Here is a 20,685-nt window from a genome sequence, read left to right as displayed (position 1 = left end):
CTGCAATCAAGAATAGGTAATTAATGTTCCGGGTACAAGCTTATATTTTCTCCCGAGACAGCAATCAGGAATCGGTAATTAATGAGCTGGGTAAACGTTTATCTTTTAAAAGTGTTAATCATTTTGGCATTGTTAGCTGATCAAGGGACGGAGACGTAGAATTTCCAGCAATTTTGTTGTGTAGTAACAACAGTTTTATGTTGTCAACTCCCTGAACACTGACTGTGCATTTTTCTGACCAATATGGTGTCACACGACAAAAAGAGCCTGGTTGGCGATTTTCAACGTTGGCGGTAATATAACCTTCAATGTCTCAGTGGCTTTATAGACTACGTGATCCGATTGTTCAGGCTGGCAGAATATGAAGATCAGAATCAAAACAACGTTACAGCATAACATGCTATAACCAGTTGAAGATGGTGACAATATAAACTACATTTAGTAAACTGTTGGGAACATAATATTTTGTATCTTAAAATGTCATTAGTGCTTTCTCACACACAAGAATGTTTAAAAGGCCTATGAAACAGTGCCCATCCGCAATGGCGGCAAAGGAGAGTAAAAAGTAAAAAACGGACATTTATTCAATGAATATCAAGTGATAATTCATTTTACGGACGAACGTTACATAACATGGTGGAACAGATTTGTAATTATTTGACCTTTTGCGTCACAGCTTGTAAGCTTACCCCGATCTGGCAATCGGTTTCACAGTGAGGGTAAAGAATTAAGCACAAACAGCTTGGTTTTATGATGCAGCAACCACGACGTACATTTTTTAAATGTCTGCTTATTCTGCTTTATGTTGTGTATCAATCAACATGGCGCTCAATTTTCATTGTGTGGGCTCCAAAAACAACGATTCGGTTTGTATGCATGCACTGTAAATGTTCCCCGCTCTTTCATCCAACCTTTTGGTCTTGACAAAGCTGACAAAAAGAGTGGGCCGTATGGTGATGAGTTGGTGGTACCTTTCATGCTTGGCATACGTCAATCAATCTGCTCGAGTCTTTCCCTTGCATATCCCTAGAAAGTATTATCTTCATCGAAAACGGACCGCGTTTCACAGATCTCAGGCTTACCGCGCCAAACAGAGCTCAGAGAAAGAATTGAGTTTAAATCGTAGTCAGGATTATTTTGATGATTTGACGACGAATTTTATGTGACACATGTGGGGAATTAAACTGCTAAAATGAAAAATAAAATTGTAAATAATGTTTATCTTCGTCATGGCCTGGAATATCTGGTCTATAAAACTGTCCGCTAATTATTTACTGCTTCATCACTCTGTTGCAATGCATCATGGTTATGCTTAAATTCAGTTGCTATGAATCTAATAAGTTAACGGTATTTTTTGTAAGATATTAAATTTTCAGATAAATAAAACATTAGGAATAATTAAGAAATAATAAATTTGGCAATTTCACTTCCCTGTATTCTCGAAGCGTGAATGTCGCCCCCCTCCCAACTGTAAGTTTGGCTTAGTACGGGTTTATACAAAGGGTAGCTGAAACCCCGAGTGAATTATTTGGTTTCAGTCACACCTCTTCCCACCCTGTGCAATTCTTCAGGCTCCCTCACTTGCCGCGACATTTGCTAAGATGTTATTTATGGCGGAAAACAGTGATTCGAGTCATCTCCGTTTCGTCGTCAATTATCGGAAAAGGTGATTCGCCATTACGTATAGGGATCATAAATCGTTTTGAGTCGACTGTGAAGAAATGGAAATTTTGAATAACTATAGCTAATAGCCACGGGAAGATAACGGATTAGCGTTTCCGTGATGTAGCCTGTTTCGCCACTAGTATGCCAGACTGACCCCTTTTACTGCTAAATCATTTACATATTTTGAAAGTCGTTGAAAATTCTGAAAGCAGAAGCGGTTTGAAGGCAGATTTCTACAATTCACTGGTTTCTTCCCTGTAGCTTGAATAGAAAGAGGAAGGTTAGACGATAAGAAATGTAAATTTCCCGAAAGGAATTGACAACATGTAGTAGAAAATTGTGAGTAGGCCATGTGTGGCAACAAGGATCGCAATAAATAGGACCGCATTGAACAACAACTTTGCACATTTAAACTGGTCTGCGTGTAACACCAAGTTCAAGTTCAACCAAAGTCTGTGAGAAAAACATACATAAGTGATATCCTGCTCATCTGTTCGGTAACTTGTGCCACTTGCCACAAATATTGATCTCCTCTGGACCGACTTAATTGTTTTACATTTCATGACTATATATTTAGGAAATAAAAACGTCGTTGAGCCTTTTAGCATTATCAGGTGCCAAGTTCCATTGCGTCTGTTAAAAGTTCTCTAGGCAAATAAGCTTAGGAGGCCGACTTAGAATCTTTTGGCGGGAGACTCAGCTGTTGGTAGCCATCTAAACTGATAATTGAAAGTCCATCAAGATTACTGGAAACATTGCAAGGAGATCGTCCTATGTGTTTTTAGCATTTAAAGGAAGCAGCATATAGTCTTTTGCGAGTGGTAAAATAATGTGTATGCGCTAATATTCTTTTCTCTCTGTAGAAAGGTAAAATGTGAACGCTACCATAATTGTTTAGTGATTGACGGAAGAAATAATGTCCATATTTTAAATATTTACTCTGCCAAAACAACCGAACTTAAAATTAATGATAGGTATATTTACGTGTATATTAAGTCAGATTAATGTAAGGCCATCAATCAGAGCGTGTAAGTTGTCCTAAGATGGCGTATTCAATTGATCGTACAGCCCCTGCAATCGTTGCTCTCTATGCGCCCAGGTTGAGCTGAACAAGAATAGTGACTGAAAGGGAAATGGTTTACACAACCATAGCTCTACTGTGAATGACACAACAGACTGTGAGCTCCGAACAATATTGCGCCATACGGGCTGGGGCAAAGCTGATTATGGACAATGAGAATACTGTGCAGTGGTTAACGTATTAGAGATACAAAAGCTCCGATGACCAGTTTATATTTGCGTCCAATTCATGTAATTTTCTGGGGAAAGGGAGATAAACGCAAAAGCGCAGTTTTCAGCATATGTCAGTAAATCGCATTTGGTTTCCATGACGATGGTACAATCCCATTATAGAAAAGGCATCATTGCTCTGCAGAGAGATATGGAAAACATAGTTTGGTCCTTGACCTTACAATGAGCTAGCCCTTGACCTTGCAATTGACCTGTGTAAATGGTATATGTTACGTGTCACATGATTAACGCCAATTTATCAGCGTTAATGAATGGCAAAGTACCGAATTGAATATTTTGTGGTAAACTGTTCGATCAAGGTTCAACTACAATTGGAGACTGCTATAATTTAAAACCGTAATCGCATGGTACAAGATTAAGATGAAAAGCAAGAATTGAAGTCTTTGAATGGGGCTTACATGTAATTACGCGAAAATAGCGCCTAATAGCCCATTTCAAGGTTAAAATTGGTCCAATTTTAAGGAAATCCCACTATATCTAACAAAAAGATAAGTGTTACACGCATGCACAAACGCAGTCATATATATATATATATATATATATATATATATATATATATATATATATATATATATATATATATATATATATATATATATATGGAAGAATACAGATGTCCTCGTGGGAAATTACAGTGCTCGATGCTAAACAGAGCGTTATAAATAATAACATTGTGTTATTATATACATATATATATATATATATATATATATATATATATATATATATTACGAAGAATACAGATGTCCTCGTGGGAAATTACAGTGCTCGATGCTTAACAGAGCGTTATAAATAATAACATTGTGTTATTATATATATATATATATATATATATATATATATATATATATATATATATATATATATATATATATATATATATATATATATATCACCAAAATATAGGTCACGGTTTCGTTAATCATCCCTTCTGTTTTACTCTCGAAGAGGTGGACATCAGTTATTAATTTACGATACTAGGCTGAGTGCAAACATTTGCCTTAAAGTGGTATGGCGTATTAAATTACAATTTCGAATTTGTTATAAACATTTACGGTCGTTTTTATAGCAGAGGATAAAAGTGTAACATTTGAGAGCGTTTTTTTAATTGCTTTATGCTGTTCAAGAGGGTTGGTTGCACTCAACGTTTATTTTATTAATTCGACAAATATATCCGTGGCACTTAATACGTGTACTTGTTAAATTGATACGGATGCGGTATCATTTACTCGTCTCAAATCTAGAGCGGTCAAGTCCCGTGATACAGATTGTTCCGTGCGTTCGTGTCTGAAGGAAAAGACTGTGGTTTATCGCTCTCTCGAATACACTCACCAGTTTATTGGAACGTAAACGCCAAAGGCTCTCGGGAATATGTCCAATCAGCGACAGGTGCAACGACTTAATCGCACCGATATTGGTCTGTAAGAATTGCCCGGGAGAAACGGCTAGAAAGCTGTATGACCCTAGTGGTCGACAAGACGAGTGCAATATTCAGACGACAGACCGAAATACTACCCTGAAACTCACTCAAATCGCTCATGGGAACGTCGGCAGCTTGCCGACAGCTTATAGTTTCTTTTGTCGATATTTCATGTGTGTCTCACCGGTGAACCCTGTCGCCATGTCCGTCATATTTATTTGAGTTGAAAATGAGCAATACAATGAGTTTGTTCTATTGACATTGACATAAATTTGTTATAACTTTAAAGTAATGGTACAGTTTTTGAGATACCCGGACATTCACTTACCAAAAGCAAAAAACAAGACAACACAAATAAAAATAAACAAAGAGGTAGTCTAAGGATTTTAAGACAATGTGTGTCCACAGACTCGTTTTGAAACCTTCAGAGAGAAAATTGAGTTTCCGCCATCTTGGATTTTCCGATATTGGTAGTGTAATTTTTCTCACGTTACAGAGTGGCAGAGTGGCAGCTTTTTTGAATTGCAGTAAATTGGAGGTAATTCTCTTGCCCGATCCAAATGTCTCTACGGTGCTCCTTCATTTCTATTCTCGGTTATAAAATATAATATGTAGTTTAGACTTTAATCGGACAACGCACCTAAGGCTGAGGTTAAGACGTTAATTTTAGAGACACGTTTCACCTTAAATCACATGTTTTAAATCAAAAGTCTTTACCTTTCTTGATTCATCGTCTAACGTTGTCTACTGGGAATGCCTAGCCTGTGTTCCCACAGCTTCCACCTTTACGTTTAACAAAATTGCCGGTCAGTCAATGATTTAAAGTGCGACAGCAATCACGTCTGTGCAAACAATGACACAAAGGGCGGCCATTTTCTCCGTCTCAACAGTCATTATAGTAACAAATACAGCCCACACAATGAACCGAAAGTCAGTTAATTTGTTTAGCCGTGTCGCATCCGTCAAAAGTCAGACGCTGATCCATCTTCAGAGGAGATGTTAAACGGCGCTATCATTTCACTTGTCAATGACACAAGCATTCCTCCTTTCTGCCGTCCAAACACTGCTAAGTGTTTGGAATTCGATACATAGAGCGCATTGATACAACGGAGCTCTCAAATTCACGGGACAACCACTACATGCGCTGTCACTCTCAATTCATATACACTTAAGGAAATTGACTATAACATTTAAATAGTGTTTACATATATGATTGCTACGTGTATCGACTACGGTTTATTGTTCTTAAGTGTATTTGACTCAAAGTACTTATCATATTGACATATGAAGGATACATATGTAATTGAATGTGCTTTACTGTTGATATATGTGCTGATTCCGGATGTCGACGTGTTATGACGTCACAGAGTTACTTTATTGGTGATACTCACTTAAGACCACGATACGATGCATAATACAACTAAGCAGGTTGAACACTAAGATACTGAAACAAATGAAATTTCAGTTTGTGCGAGTCTACCCTTACAACCCGTCATATTGGTGGATGAAATATCCAATGCGCTTCGTGCGGTTCCCAAGCCGGAAACTCTCTCCCAGTTTCAGTTTTTTTATTAAACCTGTCCAATCTCTTGTCTACCACCTCTTGTAAATGCACCAATGCATAAACAATGCATACCAACTTGTGTAGTTCGAATGACGATTGGCCATTTATTCGGTATGTTTTTTTTGGACTGGCTGACATCCTTTTCAAGGTTACATTCACGGGTTATCTTGCATAGGTCTCGCCGACAGTACTGAATCAAACTTCCTTCAGATAAAATAAAGCTGATGCACTTAAAGCTCACTGCCTGACTTTAAGGGGCAATAGCTGCAAGTTTGTGCGTTATTTTCATAAGTTTTTTCAGTTGTCTGAGTCCATGTACATTCTTCTTCCGAAAGTGTGTTGAAATGCAAAATATTAGGCTTGCCAACAAAATCGATTTGTACAGTACGTAATGTTGTTGTTGACAAATGAGTTCTAGTCTCGACGAATATTTTGTCGCCAACAATAACATTTGTCATCATACATAATACAAGAGGTATTAAGAAGTTTCTAGTACAATTACGATTTTGGTAGTGGATCAATGCACGACTATTTGACAATCTATGTCATCAATTATACTGGTTAGTAGATAAAACGACGAACGCCCCTGTTCTCTAATATACTGTAGGTTATACACAGCTGATTTTTGCGGAATGAATGGGTCTCTACCATGATTGAATGACAAAAACTGGTACAGCAGTACACGACCAACAATATTTTACTAACACATGTCCCTGAGAGCACAAAACTTTACATGTAATGAACATATTTGCCATAGCGCAATTTTCAAAACTCATTGCCTTTTAACGCTCTGTTTAATGCATTTTCTTGGCTACCAGACACAGGAGCTTTGCGCTAGAGCCACCGGCTGTCGAGTCACTCTCCGCTTTGAAAACACTCCCAAATGGGACCCTGGTCAGCTGTTACACATTCCAGCTTCTCAGATAAGAATTGCATGGATCGGTAATACTTGCAAAGTGCACGCAATATTCAGATGATGACAACAGACTGGCGATAGTTCGGTAACATCAAAGTGTTGCGATGTAATGGCACGGGGGTAATTCACAGGAAAGGGGGTCCCAGGCACGGTTCTTGACATGAAATCTGTGACGTAAATGAATAACAGAGACAAGGTAGACTTGTTTGACTGCCATATTCAAGTCCTACCCAATGGAGAACGCCTTTTCTCCTGTGTCATCTACACAACTTTAAATGCCGTTTTGATGCCATACGCAGTATATTACCGGTTAGATGACATGCAAGTGACTCAATGCATTTTGTGTTTCCGGCAAATGAAATTAGTTTTGTGGAGCAACAAAATAGATTCAAATTTGAAAGCTAGATAACAGTCTCCAGTTGTTGGCGAGGGATTAACTGACAGACTGTGGCATGAGTGTCAACGTGTACCATTTTTTTAATAGCTGCCCTTCACTTGACTCGGATCTAGCAAAACCTGGCAACAACTGGGCCGTTGCATGACGTGGCAAGAATAAAACCTACAACATTCCGACACAAATGCGTGCCTGCAACCCAGCAACCGGAACCTAGCAATTAGTCTCAGTACACCCAATGTCGGTCGTGTGCCATGATTAGCGCGATGCGTAACTTTATGCCACCCGCCGACATAGATACATTTAGATTCGTATTGCGAGTGCCTATTTTCTTCCACCACGGCCCCTCAATGTTGTCGAACATATTTCTCTCTCTGTGCGATGTCAATGTCAATAATCAAAGCAACATATTCTGTCATATGATAGTCGAATAGTCGTTGCATTTGAAAGTAGTGAAAAATGCTGTTCGTCCAGCGTACCATTTCTTCAGTCAGACGAGTGTGTTGATCGACTGTTCTCGCAAGTGTAGGAAATAAAGAGGCGATAATAGCCACACACTTGGTTGTCTATACTGTGACAATCATCAAATTGAATGCAAATATTCACTCCGAGCTATATTTCTTTGCTTTTTTCGTCCTTTAATTTCGTAACACGGGCTCTTTAACCCTTTTCCTGCCAGACAGTAATAACTGTATCACTTCCCCATCAGCCAAGTCAGTAAAAAGCGGTATTGAGCCAAAACATGACGTATTTTCACCCACTTGGCTTGGTATGTTATAGCATCTTTTGTCCAAAAAAAATCAACTTTACAGTATTATGTTTTCAACAGCCTTCAAATGTACAGTATTATGTTAAAATACATCATATGGAATTCGTAGTGTTTCATTAATTTTAACCATCTTGACCTGGTGGTGAAATATGGACTTGGCAGGAAAAGGGTTAAATTTGTAAAACGCTAGGCTCTTTGACCGCAAAACAGGGTCCTAATCGACACACGGTCCTACGCGGTGCACAGGGTCGTGGTTTGCGACACTGCGAGCAAACATATCGATACACATTGGTTTCATTGGGAAAGTCATTGTGCGACAAGTGGCGATTAAAGGCTTTGTGTATTATAAAAATATGGAAGGAATTCTTCAACGATTTTAGCCCCAGGTCTTGCTGACGGCAAGTGACTCTATGCCACGACCAAGGAAAGCTTGAATGTAAATATTGCAATTTAATATCACTGTAAGTGATGCGTTGATACAAGTAGTGATGTCTCATATGACCGCTGCACGCTTCTAGGAGCATGGCAAAGTCATGTGACATTGGACGATCACTGAACAGTAGCTCTCAGTCAATGAATTCAATCAAGAGTCTTATTCCATCTTGAGTTATCGCTTTGTACTCTCTGTGGAGTACATCAAAAACTTACCAATGCGCAGGTAGAGTTTATAATCTTAGCTTCGAGAATGGCAGGGTATTTCTCTGCGGGGTTCACTACTGGTCTTACGCAGCCCTCTCTTTACAAACGTTTCGCAATCGCTGAGGATACACATTCGTGCAGTCGACCCGTGAGATGCACGACACCTTCATGATCAATAAACGGCGATGATATGACATATTGATCTCTGATATACTAATTGATATACTAATAAAAAATTACGGGTGTCTGGATTTCTAAAGATAGTCTGTGCATTCTAAGGAAATTCCGAATGCATACTGTAGTGCAAATCGTTGTTCAATCTTGGTGAGTGTCCGTCCACGATTGCAATGCTTTCAGCAGATTAATCCAAAATGCCGAACACGGGAATTATCTGAATTAGACCGACTGCTTAGACTATGAAAATTCCACTTGAGGAGCTTTGCAGGGAATCTTTATGAAAATGGCTTCGGCCCAGCATTCGCACAAAGGAGACCATCGCATCTTGTTGCAATCCCGGTTGAGTCTGAGGGCAAAATTGTGTTGTGATGTTTTAGCGAAGCGTTATGTGTCTCCGAGTGCTCTCTTCTCTCGACAAGCTTTTGCCTGTTGAAGTGAATAATTCACAAATCGGATCAGCTCGGCACTTACACCAGATGCGACTTAGGAGTCTGATATCAGAACATCGATTTGTGGAAATAAAGCAAACGCCTTCAATCTCTTAAGGTCGGTCTCGTCCTTTACATCAACGTCCTCCCAACCTTCCTGACCCCGATTTGTCTTCCCGGAGATCAAGACAATTCTAATGGGACGGTTAGATGGCTGATACCCGACTGAAATGAACATTCAATCGCATTGATTCGCTGCGGGTTATCGATTTTTTTTGGTCGGTACTTCGTCGACAAGCACTAATGTATCTTGCTATTAGCTTCTAAGATGCGGTATAGACCGGTACGTCATCACCGCTGCCGACATGAGAACCATGAATACAATATATATATATATATATATATATATATATATATATATATAATATATATATATATATATATATATATATCAACACTACAGAGAAGACAATATCATAAATACAATATATATATATATATATATTATATATATATATATATATATATATATATATATATATATATATATATATATATATATATATGTGTGTGTGTGTGTGTGTGTGTGTGTGTAAGTGAACAAGATGTTCTCTTTTATGAACTCTACATAGTTGCCATGTGATCATTTCGGTAATTGAAAATGTGATTTCCTTCCTACAGACTGCCTTGTGCAAAGCATGTATAACTGGCCTGGCATTCGATTGGCCTAGACTCGATGAGAAGTTCCTTCACCTGTATGACACAATCCTTTCTGACAGAGCACAAATCAGACCAGAAATATTCAATATATTTGCCAATATTTCAAGTTCCGGTTTCTTTTTGATGTCATTTTTTAAAGTCCAGTAGAACTGTGTAAGGGGAAATGTATATTTCCCTTGTTCGACAATGTGCCTTTTCAACCTCAGAACTCATCAAGGTTGGAAAACAGAAGCACGCCAGTCACAGTGATATTTACACAGGCATCTGTCTTACTCAGAAGTACCATGATGAAGCTAGTATTGTCATTTGTTTTCCACGCATTGCATGAGTGAATACCCGTCCAACGAGGGCAGCCGGTGGAATTTCATCCCTATACCCACTAACTCAAAAACAAACTGAAACACAATAGACTTATGAGACGCATCTAATCGATCATTTCGATACATGGACATAAATTACCGCTGAATAGAAATAATGATACCGTGAGCCAAGAAACGATCACGATTGCTGAATATGATTCATGTCAGGGCATCTCATTGCCCTAATCTGCTAGTCGAATTAACGTATTCTTGGTTTTAACTTACATAACGAAGAACGCGAACGCCGTGGTGGTCGAAACGTGAATTTTGTATTGGTTTCTGTTTCTGATCACCAAAAACCAGCCCATATGTTCAACGGTTAGGGGTTGACGATAAACATGGTCGGTCTTATTGCAAGGCCTGGAATTATGAAATACAGTGGAAATTAGCGAAATGAAATGTCACAGCTGATGATTTTTTTTAAAGTGATGCATAAGCTGACATCCCTAATTTTCAAGGTTGATGGCGATGACGCAGCCTATCTCGGGGCTCAGATGCACACGTGTTTATCTGATAATGATACATTTCAATATGAGTTGGCTGGCAGGTGTGCGTACTCTGATCTGGTATGTATGCCTGCCTGACGACAGCAGTGTGTACTGGCGCTACTCGAAAGGCGGACGGTCTGCTCGCCTCTCTTACCGCTAGGCGGTTTTAGACGGCCGTCAGACGCCGCAAATGTTCGGTGCCTGGACTTCGATTTTGAAGGAACATAAAATGTCAAATATCCTGTTAAACATACATCAGCGGTCGAAGCTATGCATGTGGTAATGATGGCTCGATGACGGAGGGTTGGGGGGGGGGGAGGGAGTGCACGGTGGAAGTCATCGAAACCACTCCAAATCCAACTAATTCGAGTCGGTTTTTCGATTTTTATCTCATAAAAGCTCTTGCCAGAGTCTGACTATTCTATGTAAGTGAATTCTTGTTACGCCTTGGATCGGAGGTGTGCATGAATCTCGTCTTGGCGCAGTTCAACCCTTAACCTAGACAACAATGAAAACAAAATACCAAATGGGATCACATTCAATAAAGAAAATGTCTTTGACTCGGTAATTTAGTTTCTATGGTTGGAATGGTTCGTGCATCATTTGTAGCATGATGGTTGAAAATGAAATGGAATCATCGACAGAGATCTCAGAGATGTATTCAATTTTCTCTGGGGGAGTTAATTTCTCCATTTTGTTCAAATTTTGTCTTTGTTTTGTATCAACCGTGATGACAATTGTGTACACAAAGGGTCTAACAGAAAACAATGGCAGATCGATAATTGATTCGTGCCGGCCTTTGAACTCTATCGTTTTGTTCCGCCGGCAACACTTTAAAACATCCTCAACGTCGTTATCTACTTTAATAGGGAAACGCTCATTCTTAGTGGAGTGGCCTACCTATAGTAGTCAGCCTGCATGAAATATTCAAAAGCGGGGGTCTATGTTGATGTAGCTGATCGATTCGCTTGAGTCGATTGTTTTAAAGGAGGATTATTAAGGCGATCCAGACTTTCATAATAGCTCAAGCGGCGAAAATACTTTCACGCTATTGTCTCTTATGGCGATGACCCTTGGATGCAAACAGAGGCCAATATGAACGTTTTTTTTGGAACTGGTATTTCCTATAGACAGTGCAACTGGAAATTATCGCAGGAATATAAGTCCGATAAAATGTTCTTGAGCGAGGTTTGGAAGTCTCATTGTTGGTTCAATAACTTGCATTGTGTGTGATGGTTTATGTTTTACTTCCTTAATACGTTTTGGTATTGATTTCTCTGGCGAATATTATGATACCAATTCATCCCCGTACACCATATCCTGACTCTGCTATGAATGATGAGTTGAAATTGATGAAGAAGAGATGTCAATCGATTGTTTCCGTGGCAATTCGTGTGAAATCACAGAGGAAATCCGCGCGAGAATTGACATTTGTTCGCAGTTATGCACAACATGGCGTTCGTCCGCTGTTCGCGGAAATCTATACTGATATCATATTAGCTTTTGAGAAATTTCAATTACCGTTTGAGGGGGTCCCTCGGGTAACCCGGAAATCGCTGCATGGTATTTTAAAGTTTGAAGGAAACCATCACACGTTGTGTCAGGTCTACCATTTAACATACGATGGCAATCTTCCATTGGTAAATTTTAAGTCGGTATGAACTGTACGAAAAAATCAGACTCTCTGACACCGTGACTCGTTTCCTTCCTATCAGTAGCGTTCCAAGGTTGAGTACTTTAGCGACGAATGATAGGCATTTCTAGAACAATATAGAATATCTTGTTGTGACCTAGCACTCTCTCTTTGGCTTTGTGGTCGTGGAAGCACTGGCAAATGACCGACGGCCCACTCCTTTTTCTCACAGCAGGTGTCCCACCAAACGACATTGTCTCACCGTCCGTGAATAGGGGGTGTAATAGGTCAGATAACGATACATTTGACCTCTGTCATGTCAGCTCAAAAAGAAAAAGAAAAAAAAGCAAAACATATCAACCTTAACATGTAGGAGGGATGGGCGTTTTCACCAGCTTGGTGCTAATTTTAATGCAAGTGGCGATGAATAGATGGGCACAGTTAATAATACGCGGACTAAGTTTAACCTTGAAATGTGGCAATTATGGATTAACGGTTGACAAAGAATGTGGTGGAAGGTCTTTTTCTGCCGTTGAACGCCTTCGAGGAAGAATATTTAAGGGCCTTGTCGCTTCTCCACAAAATTTTGAACATCAAATAGTTGCATTGTTCGATTGGCCTTGGTCGAAAGCAGTGGCGCGGTTAAATATACAGCAAGCATATTTTGCTTGTATAATTAAAAGGGGACATAAAACATACTTTACAAACACTATTAGTTTAGGATAAATTATAGAACACAAGATAAACGTTATAAGCGGACAACCGTTGTTCAAATCGTTGCCCTCGATATTGACTGAATTTAATGTACCGTAATTACCGAGGACAATTTGTCTCATTGTGTTCATCAAATTGGTAATATCAATACACCGACTCGCTGACAGGGCTATTTTTGTAGTGGCTTTGACTAGCCTGGCTATATTTCCATGACACGATGTAGACTGCAAAAATGCCGGACTGGCCAGGGTAATCTAGGCCGTGTAGAGCATAATAAGCCATACTTCAATCGTTTTTTGGCTTTTAGAAGGAAGAATATTCAGAAACTAGGAAAATACTGCATCGGAATTGCAGGTAAAAAGTCAAATAATTTGACTTTTATTTTTAAGAGACAATACCTGCAATTCCGATGCAGTATTTTCTTGTTTTTGGTGCTTTACTAAATAAATAACTAGTTTCTGAATATTCTTTTAGAAGGAAGAATATTCAGAAACTAGGAAAATACTGCATCGGAATTGCAGGTAAAAAGTCAAATAATTTGACTTTTATTTTTAAGAGACAATACCTGCAATTCCGATGCAGTATTTTCTTGTTTTTGGTGCTTTACTAAATAAATAACTAGTTTCTGAATATTCTTCCTTCTGCGAAAGTCGATCAGAGTATTAGATACGCCAACATAATGCATATTATGATGATATGTGCCGAATATACTATGTTACATGTTGACATCCAAGAGAATTTGGTCTGTATTGAAATTTCCGTTGTCATAAATAACATCGCAAACACAAACAGAAGGTAAATTCGGTCAGTGATCATGGCATTACACATATACAGGATGTATTGAGAAGGGGACAGAAATCATTGAGTTCCTAAAAAGCCAACTTTTCCACTTGTATCGCAGGGAATAGCTTCACATTCTGAATTGCATGGACTTTATCGCTTCCAATTTGAGCAAAACCAAGTTGCTCAGATTCATGACTCAGCGGATTTGATGTCAAAGGTCAACGGCCTCGGCTTTTTCCAGGCAACCGCCTTTACAACATGATCTGCTGTGCATTTCAACGGACGGGTCACTGCGGCATGGTGCCAGTAACAACGTCAAAAGCAATTGTCATCAATCAAGAGAACAGTGTATTGTGTCCCTGGAAAAAAAACTTGTTGTATCAGTGAGAGAGGGGACGAAACGGAATGTTGTATTGTTCATCGTTAAACATCGAGAGGGATGTACGGAAATTGTGCACTGCTTTGGCAGATTACCATGGCAACAAACAATGCTCTAACGAGATGTGTGTGTATAATTCTTCGAGGCATTTAGGCTGTACAGGGGTGATAGAAATCGCCAATAATTGGCTTTGCCTTGACGAACTTAGCAGTTCTGTGGAATTGCCAATTAAATTACAACTGAAGGTAATATGATTTGTATTTCTGTCTCGAGTAGTTCATTTTAAAGGAAACTTCGCGATGTCTATACGTTGATTTGGTGATGGCTATGGTCCGGGAGAGCATTAACCCCCGAACAACAAAATCCCTTTATATTGTAGAACTTTCTGCTCTTTGTATGCCAAGTCCTCCCCCACTGCACAAATACACTTCACTTACACCAAAAGGCAATCCGAGGAATGCTTGTAACGCGGCCCAATTATTTCCCATCGCATTCAGTTTCTGTCAGCCTCCCGGCAATTTTGAAATCCCTTTGTTTCTGGTTGGCAATCAAAGTTTGGAACGAATGACTGACAGTTGTCAAGTCAAGGTACGCCACGCATCGACATCGTAAATCGCGTTGAGACATCAATGAATTTGACCTATTATAAATCGCGTTGATCTACATCAGACACACGAACACATACGTTAAACTGCTCTATTCGAAAATGTCTTCCGCAGTTTCAAACAGTCGCTGTTAATATTAGCGCTGAATACAGCTCTGCCAAAGGGCAAGGCTGATTTAATTCACCAGTTTACTCTTTTATGTTGAAAATTCGACGACGATTTTTTACAGCAAATCAATAAAGGCGGTGAAGCGAAATGTGCTGCTTTTTTAAAGTGCACGAGTATACATATAAGAATATTTGGCGTCAACAGACGGGGTGTGTAGACTGATTACCCCTTGCGCTGCGCGCTTTGTTGAACTAACTATGCAGTGTATCAGAAAAGTCGTCTTTAGTGGCATCTGCATTGTGGGCTGTCTAAACAGAACATTACTCAGCTTTTGTGGAGGCGACTAATCTAGAGCGATTGTCCTTGTCATTTACGTGGAAACGGCACCTCTTCCCCGAATCTGGGATATGTTTACCGTTCAATGACGACTAAGTGGAAAAGAAGATTAAGGCAGTATGTATGCGTCTCCAACGTGAAAGACTTAAAAACTTTTGCGAAAACTTTCCTTAAGAAATCTATCAACCATTCTCTTCCACAATCCAAAATAAAAATCGGGGGGGGGGGGGGGTGCACCTTGCAAAGTTTGGTACAAGAGAAATAAATTACCCAAGATTTATCGATATATGAAAATCAAAATGGCGGCTATCCCTGGAGTAAAAAAAATTCAACTAGCTCAGAAAAGAATTGTAAAAGTTTGAGAGTCCGAATATCTGTCCTCGAGGCGCATTCTAACTTAAACTTGGTTTCATCGTGCTCATACTCAGATGGATGAATTCTTGAATCTTTTGAGTCCCTGTTTTAATAAGATCTTCATAATCAAGTAAGCCTTACGTGCTGGCCTGCGTTTTAGTCATCGAGTCTATTAAATGTATCGCGTATTCATCTGTGACACACACATTTAGGTACATGTAACTCACAGGTAATCTGGCTTAGAGTTGGCCAGCCATTCCGATAAGAAGTAATGTTTCCATTAACGTGACTCGACAAATCAGATTCTTCCACGGTATCGTCAATTATGTGAAATTAGTCCACTGTCGATTTTTGTCAGGGAATGCCTCAGGGACATAATTATGAAAAAGCTTGCCAGATTCACTGGCTGCGACATCACAGAGAGAAGACAATATATCAAAGATTGGTTGAGAAGAGTGTACGCTGAGAAAAAAAAAATTGCAATTGGATTTTTTTACAAAAGTCTTGTCCACTGATGTATATTGTTGTGTGGTAAGAAAGAGAAAGTTGCTATTGTTGTGGAAAGGTGTCGAATTCAAATAGACTCTCATGGCGGGTTTGGCTAGAGTTACCATTCAAGTTGGCTATGCCTCGGTACACGCTTGGGTTACTTGTAATCTGTTCAAGAATTCTGGCCGAAAAAGTGAAAAATCGGTCGGTTACAGAACGTACATTTGTCTAAAGAGTCGCGCAGAGTACCAGAGATCATTCATCGTCGACAGACATAGCGCCAAAATGCGGCGGCACCCTTCTGGATAAGCGGTGGCACGTCGCTACGAGGCATCTTTCAGAAATCGAAAACAAAAAATACCAAAAACAGACATAAGTCGTCTATTTGCGAAGACTAATAAATCCGCTTTGATATATAGGGCGTAGACTGAGCCGTAGTAGTCAACACGTCAACGAGTTTATTCATGTATGACCGGGGGCACTTTGTCTTTTAGGATTGACCCGCGAGTGATAGTTTAGTTAGCTTTTGATGGACTGTTAACACTTTTCACAAACATGCAAAACTTGCATGGCACACCTTGCGTGAACTCGCTCATCAGTAATGGTACCAAGTCTTTCAAGAAGACAATCATACAGGGATCTGCAATCAACTCTTACATGTCCACGGTTCATATTTTTGTAATTATCACAAACATTAAATCTTGAAAATATTAAATATTACAAATATCTCAATATCACTGAGATATGCGACAGATGAAGATTTGCATACCGTCTGGGGCCGTGACTAAGCCGTTTGATTCCTGCCGTCCCCAAACAAGGGCGGATATTTAAAAACACACTTGGCTGTAGGAACGTGGGTATGAATGGCGCCTCTGTGATACCGGGACAGCAACCGAAATAAACTTGCCTGTGCCTTCATAGCAACCTGACATATTTTACCTTGGTGAACTGAAGAGCGTATCGGGTTTCTGTAGGTTTATTATGCTATGACAAGAGTTCATCAGCAACGCCAGCGACTAACCACCTCCTGATCGCGAAAACTCTAGATACTTTTTTTTCAATAAGACGTGTCAACTTGTCGCATGTTTTGCTTGTCCCTACACAGACAACACAGATGGGAGGCTAGGCCTGGAAGGGAAGTTTACACCTTCAGGCTAGTAAAGAGAGACACACGTACGCACAGACATACACAGGCATGCATGCACAAACATGGTGAAACGGGATCTAGTTACTCACGTAGGAGATCATGCCCAGGTTCCAACTAGCGGCCAGTCGGGCTGCAGTTTTGCAGGTTTCCGCCGGGCCGATAAATCCGACGATGTCGTAATCCCGCCAGAGGAGTGTCATGGCACTCAGAGCGTCCAGCTCTGTACCTTGCGTGTCGTACGGCACGAATGTCAGCTGGTGCCCGGGCAGAATGTTCGGATCACTGTTGATATCTTCCATGGCGAGAATCATAGCTCCGGATACGGTCAGACTCCACAGTTTGTAGCCGTTCTTGTTTGTCTCCGTCATCAGGTAACCCAAAGTGAAATTTTCCCCGCGCACCTGCACCTGCACAAGCAGAGAAGCTACGAGGAGCGCTGCAGCGCACGGCACAGTGTGCGGCCAAGCGGCCGGTGCTCGTCCGCACCACATCCTGCCGACCTGTGATATGGAAACAGGTACAATACCCAAACAGCTAACACGGTAGCAGCATCGACAGTGTGGTTCAAACTATCCTCCAACTGACGTTTCACTCTCGATGGACTCACAGCGACGCTTCAATGGGACTCTTCTTCATTCTGCAACAGAAAGAACACGGGGAACGTAAACTATCACGTTAACATAGCTTCGATGACGAGCGAGCGAGAGAGCGACTGAAAAGGACAACAACTTTAAAGAACTACTGGTATTCACCTCAGGCTCTCGTGAGGTGCCGAGTGTCAAACAATGCTTTACAGAGTAACATAGGTGTACAAAAGGTAAAAGTGACGATACATGAAATATGCATCTGTATAAAGGACCAGGTCATGAATAATTCAACAGCCCTAACGTCGGGAAAGCCGTTTTGACTGGGCTTCGCGTATACCGACCTCACATATACCGCGCTCTGTCGTTAGCTGCTTTCCACGGAGTGAAATGTACATCTAATAATAACCCGAATGTAGTTTCCTTTTTTCACTTGATGGACGACAGGAAGAGCGACGTTCAGACTTCCACGCGGACGAATCCAATTTCTGTAGGGGAGTGAGATTTATTAACAGCTTGGCTCACCTACATGGGGAAAGTCTGTACGTCGGACAATAAAATACGGAGTAAATGATCACGTCACGGAGTTTGCACTGTAATTGCGTTAAAATTGAAAAAAAAAATTATGCAGAGGATGCCGTTACTGTGAGTCCGCTATTCACAGGCGGGCGGCATTCGCCCACCCCTCCTCGATAAATGAATCGGTCACCAACTACGCGAAATCATTCAACAATTGTGCTGAAATCGACAATAATTACCATGACCAACCAATTCGTTCCGCTTCTGAACGATGCAGCCCATGAACATAACTCATTTAAATCACCAGCAACGTACAGTCGAGCCCGTCGGCCAGTGAAGCGGTGTTTAACCAAACGACCATGGATCTAGAAGGCTACAGCTTGCGTTTAAATGCTACATAAGGAGAAAAGGTCGTAATATTCGCCATCCGCGGTCGTCAACTACACCAGAAAAGAATTGCAAAGGTAAACAGCCATTGGTTGAGCGGTTTTCAATTTGATTCGTGGATTTGTTACAGCCTCGCATACATGCACCCGTGGGACGTGCTTTCTTCACCGAAACATGCATGAGAACATCTTCTAAGTGTGTGTGTCCTGGTTACAAGGCTCCTTGGAAGGACAATCTTTCAACACCGCTGAAAAAGTTATCCCTCGAGACTTAGCGGTGAAAGAGAAAGGTATCTTAGGTGTGTCTTGAGCAGTTAAACAAGGAACATGACAGAAAGTGGAAAAAGCACACACACTGTTCAGCGTGTAATTGAAATGCGATACGTCATAATATTGCACTGACACACGCGTGTACTTATGTGACTGGAGAAAACTTACTAAGCCACTTTCCACTGCCTTTAACGGCTCGCTACTGTAGCACGCCCTCTTCAGGACGAAAGACAAACTTATTGACGTAACAATCGTCTCATTTCACTGCAGATAAACAAAAGAAAGAGAGACAATGGGTCGACTCTCTTTTGTTTTAATGAGGGAAAGTAGGAGAAGTAGAAGTCAATCGATAACACACACAGAGTAAGCATCACTAAGGACGCGACAATAAAGCGGCGATTGCACTGAACGACTAATTACCGACAACTGAGAATTTCATAAACACGACGCAACGGTTGCAACTCCACTGCGTTCAGCATAGCCCCTTTTGTTCAGCGTCCCTTAATGCACTCGAAACATTGATTAATATTTCTATACAGTGGCTGGTATGAGCCAATTTTGACAGAAAGGCACGGGAGTGTGTGTTCAGCTTCTGCGGGGGTCATCGAGGCTATCGAAGAAAATTGAAATACCTTTGTCGTATTTTTTGTCAGGTAGATTTACTAAAGGCAAATCGATTTCTGGATTATTTCCTGTCTTGTGTTTTAAAGAAGGAGCCACATGAATACCAATTTCTGATACGACGGTCGTAAATTTGATAAGAATTCACGCCAAAATAATCTATATCGACTACGCTGGATGTGAATAATTTTTATCGTTCAATCTGAGTGACGAGACGGGCAGTATAGTTGATATCATCTAGAGCCATCGTTGTAATTCTGCTTATTTCCAGTCTCATAAATTTGCGGCAGTGTACAATCTTAGGGATACTACAATCTCTGCCTGTTAAGTCAATACACCGACATGCAGTGCCAATTAAGTAAATTTAGTAAATTGGGTAACAGTTTCAATGCGTCATTCTCTGAGTCGAAGCATTCAGCTTCTCTGGCCAGAGACAGTGATCGTTTCATTTCTGCGAACTGAATGCACACTTCACTCAGCGTTTATCGGTTGAAATAGTGGACAAAAAGCCAAAATGTTCCATATAAACTGGAAATCACTCCAAAATTTTGCAGCTCATGACGATGGGATTTCTCCCCCCCCCCCCCCGAACTCTGTATTGGTTGTCACACGAGACTATGAAACTAGATACCATGTGAAAAATGTGACTGGTTTTGATGATAAGCAGATTTTACTCAACTTTCATAAGACCATTGATCGTGGAATTTTTGACACTTGAAACTGTACATACGTGTGTGCATGACACCAAAGGTCCATCGGTGTTTCTCGGTAAAATCGACATCTTGTGTAGGACACATCGTGATACTATAATTACCTGGTACTCTGAAGTACTATTGGTTTTTTGTTATTGACACAGGCGCATTTTAAAAGTCAGAGCTAAGACACAAAAAATGCTTTGGAATTTATC

At 40.3% G+C, this 20,685-nt stretch overlaps 1 protein-coding gene across 4 annotated transcripts in view; it reads right to left on the bottom strand.

Annotated features, from left to right (window-relative positions):
• Positions 1-20,685, bottom strand: part of LOC139151847 (guanylate cyclase 32E-like) — a 202,615-nt gene that overhangs the window by 92,304 nt on the left and 89,626 nt on the right. For 2 of the 4 annotated variants that reach the window (XM_070724864.1, XM_070724862.1), the window contains exon 2: positions 17,488-18,035. In XM_070724864.1, coding sequence (XP_070580965.1) covers positions 17,488-17,889 — 402 coding nt within the window. In that variant the 5' untranslated portion in view covers positions 17,890-18,035. Of the gene's footprint in view, positions 1-17,487; positions 18,036-18,150; positions 18,271-18,326; positions 18,450-20,685 lie in introns of those variants that run through there. The other 2 variants (XM_070724861.1, XM_070724863.1) reach the window with 2 other exon arrangements.

Source organism: Ptychodera flava, chromosome 15 (genome assembly GCF_041260155.1).
Source record: "Ptychodera flava strain L36383 chromosome 15, AS_Pfla_20210202, whole genome shotgun sequence".
In the NCBI taxonomy this organism is placed as follows: domain Eukaryota; kingdom Metazoa; phylum Hemichordata; class Enteropneusta; family Ptychoderidae; genus Ptychodera; species Ptychodera flava.
Note: the sequence above shows the minus strand (reverse complement) of the source record. Positions and strands in the feature narration are given on the sequence as shown.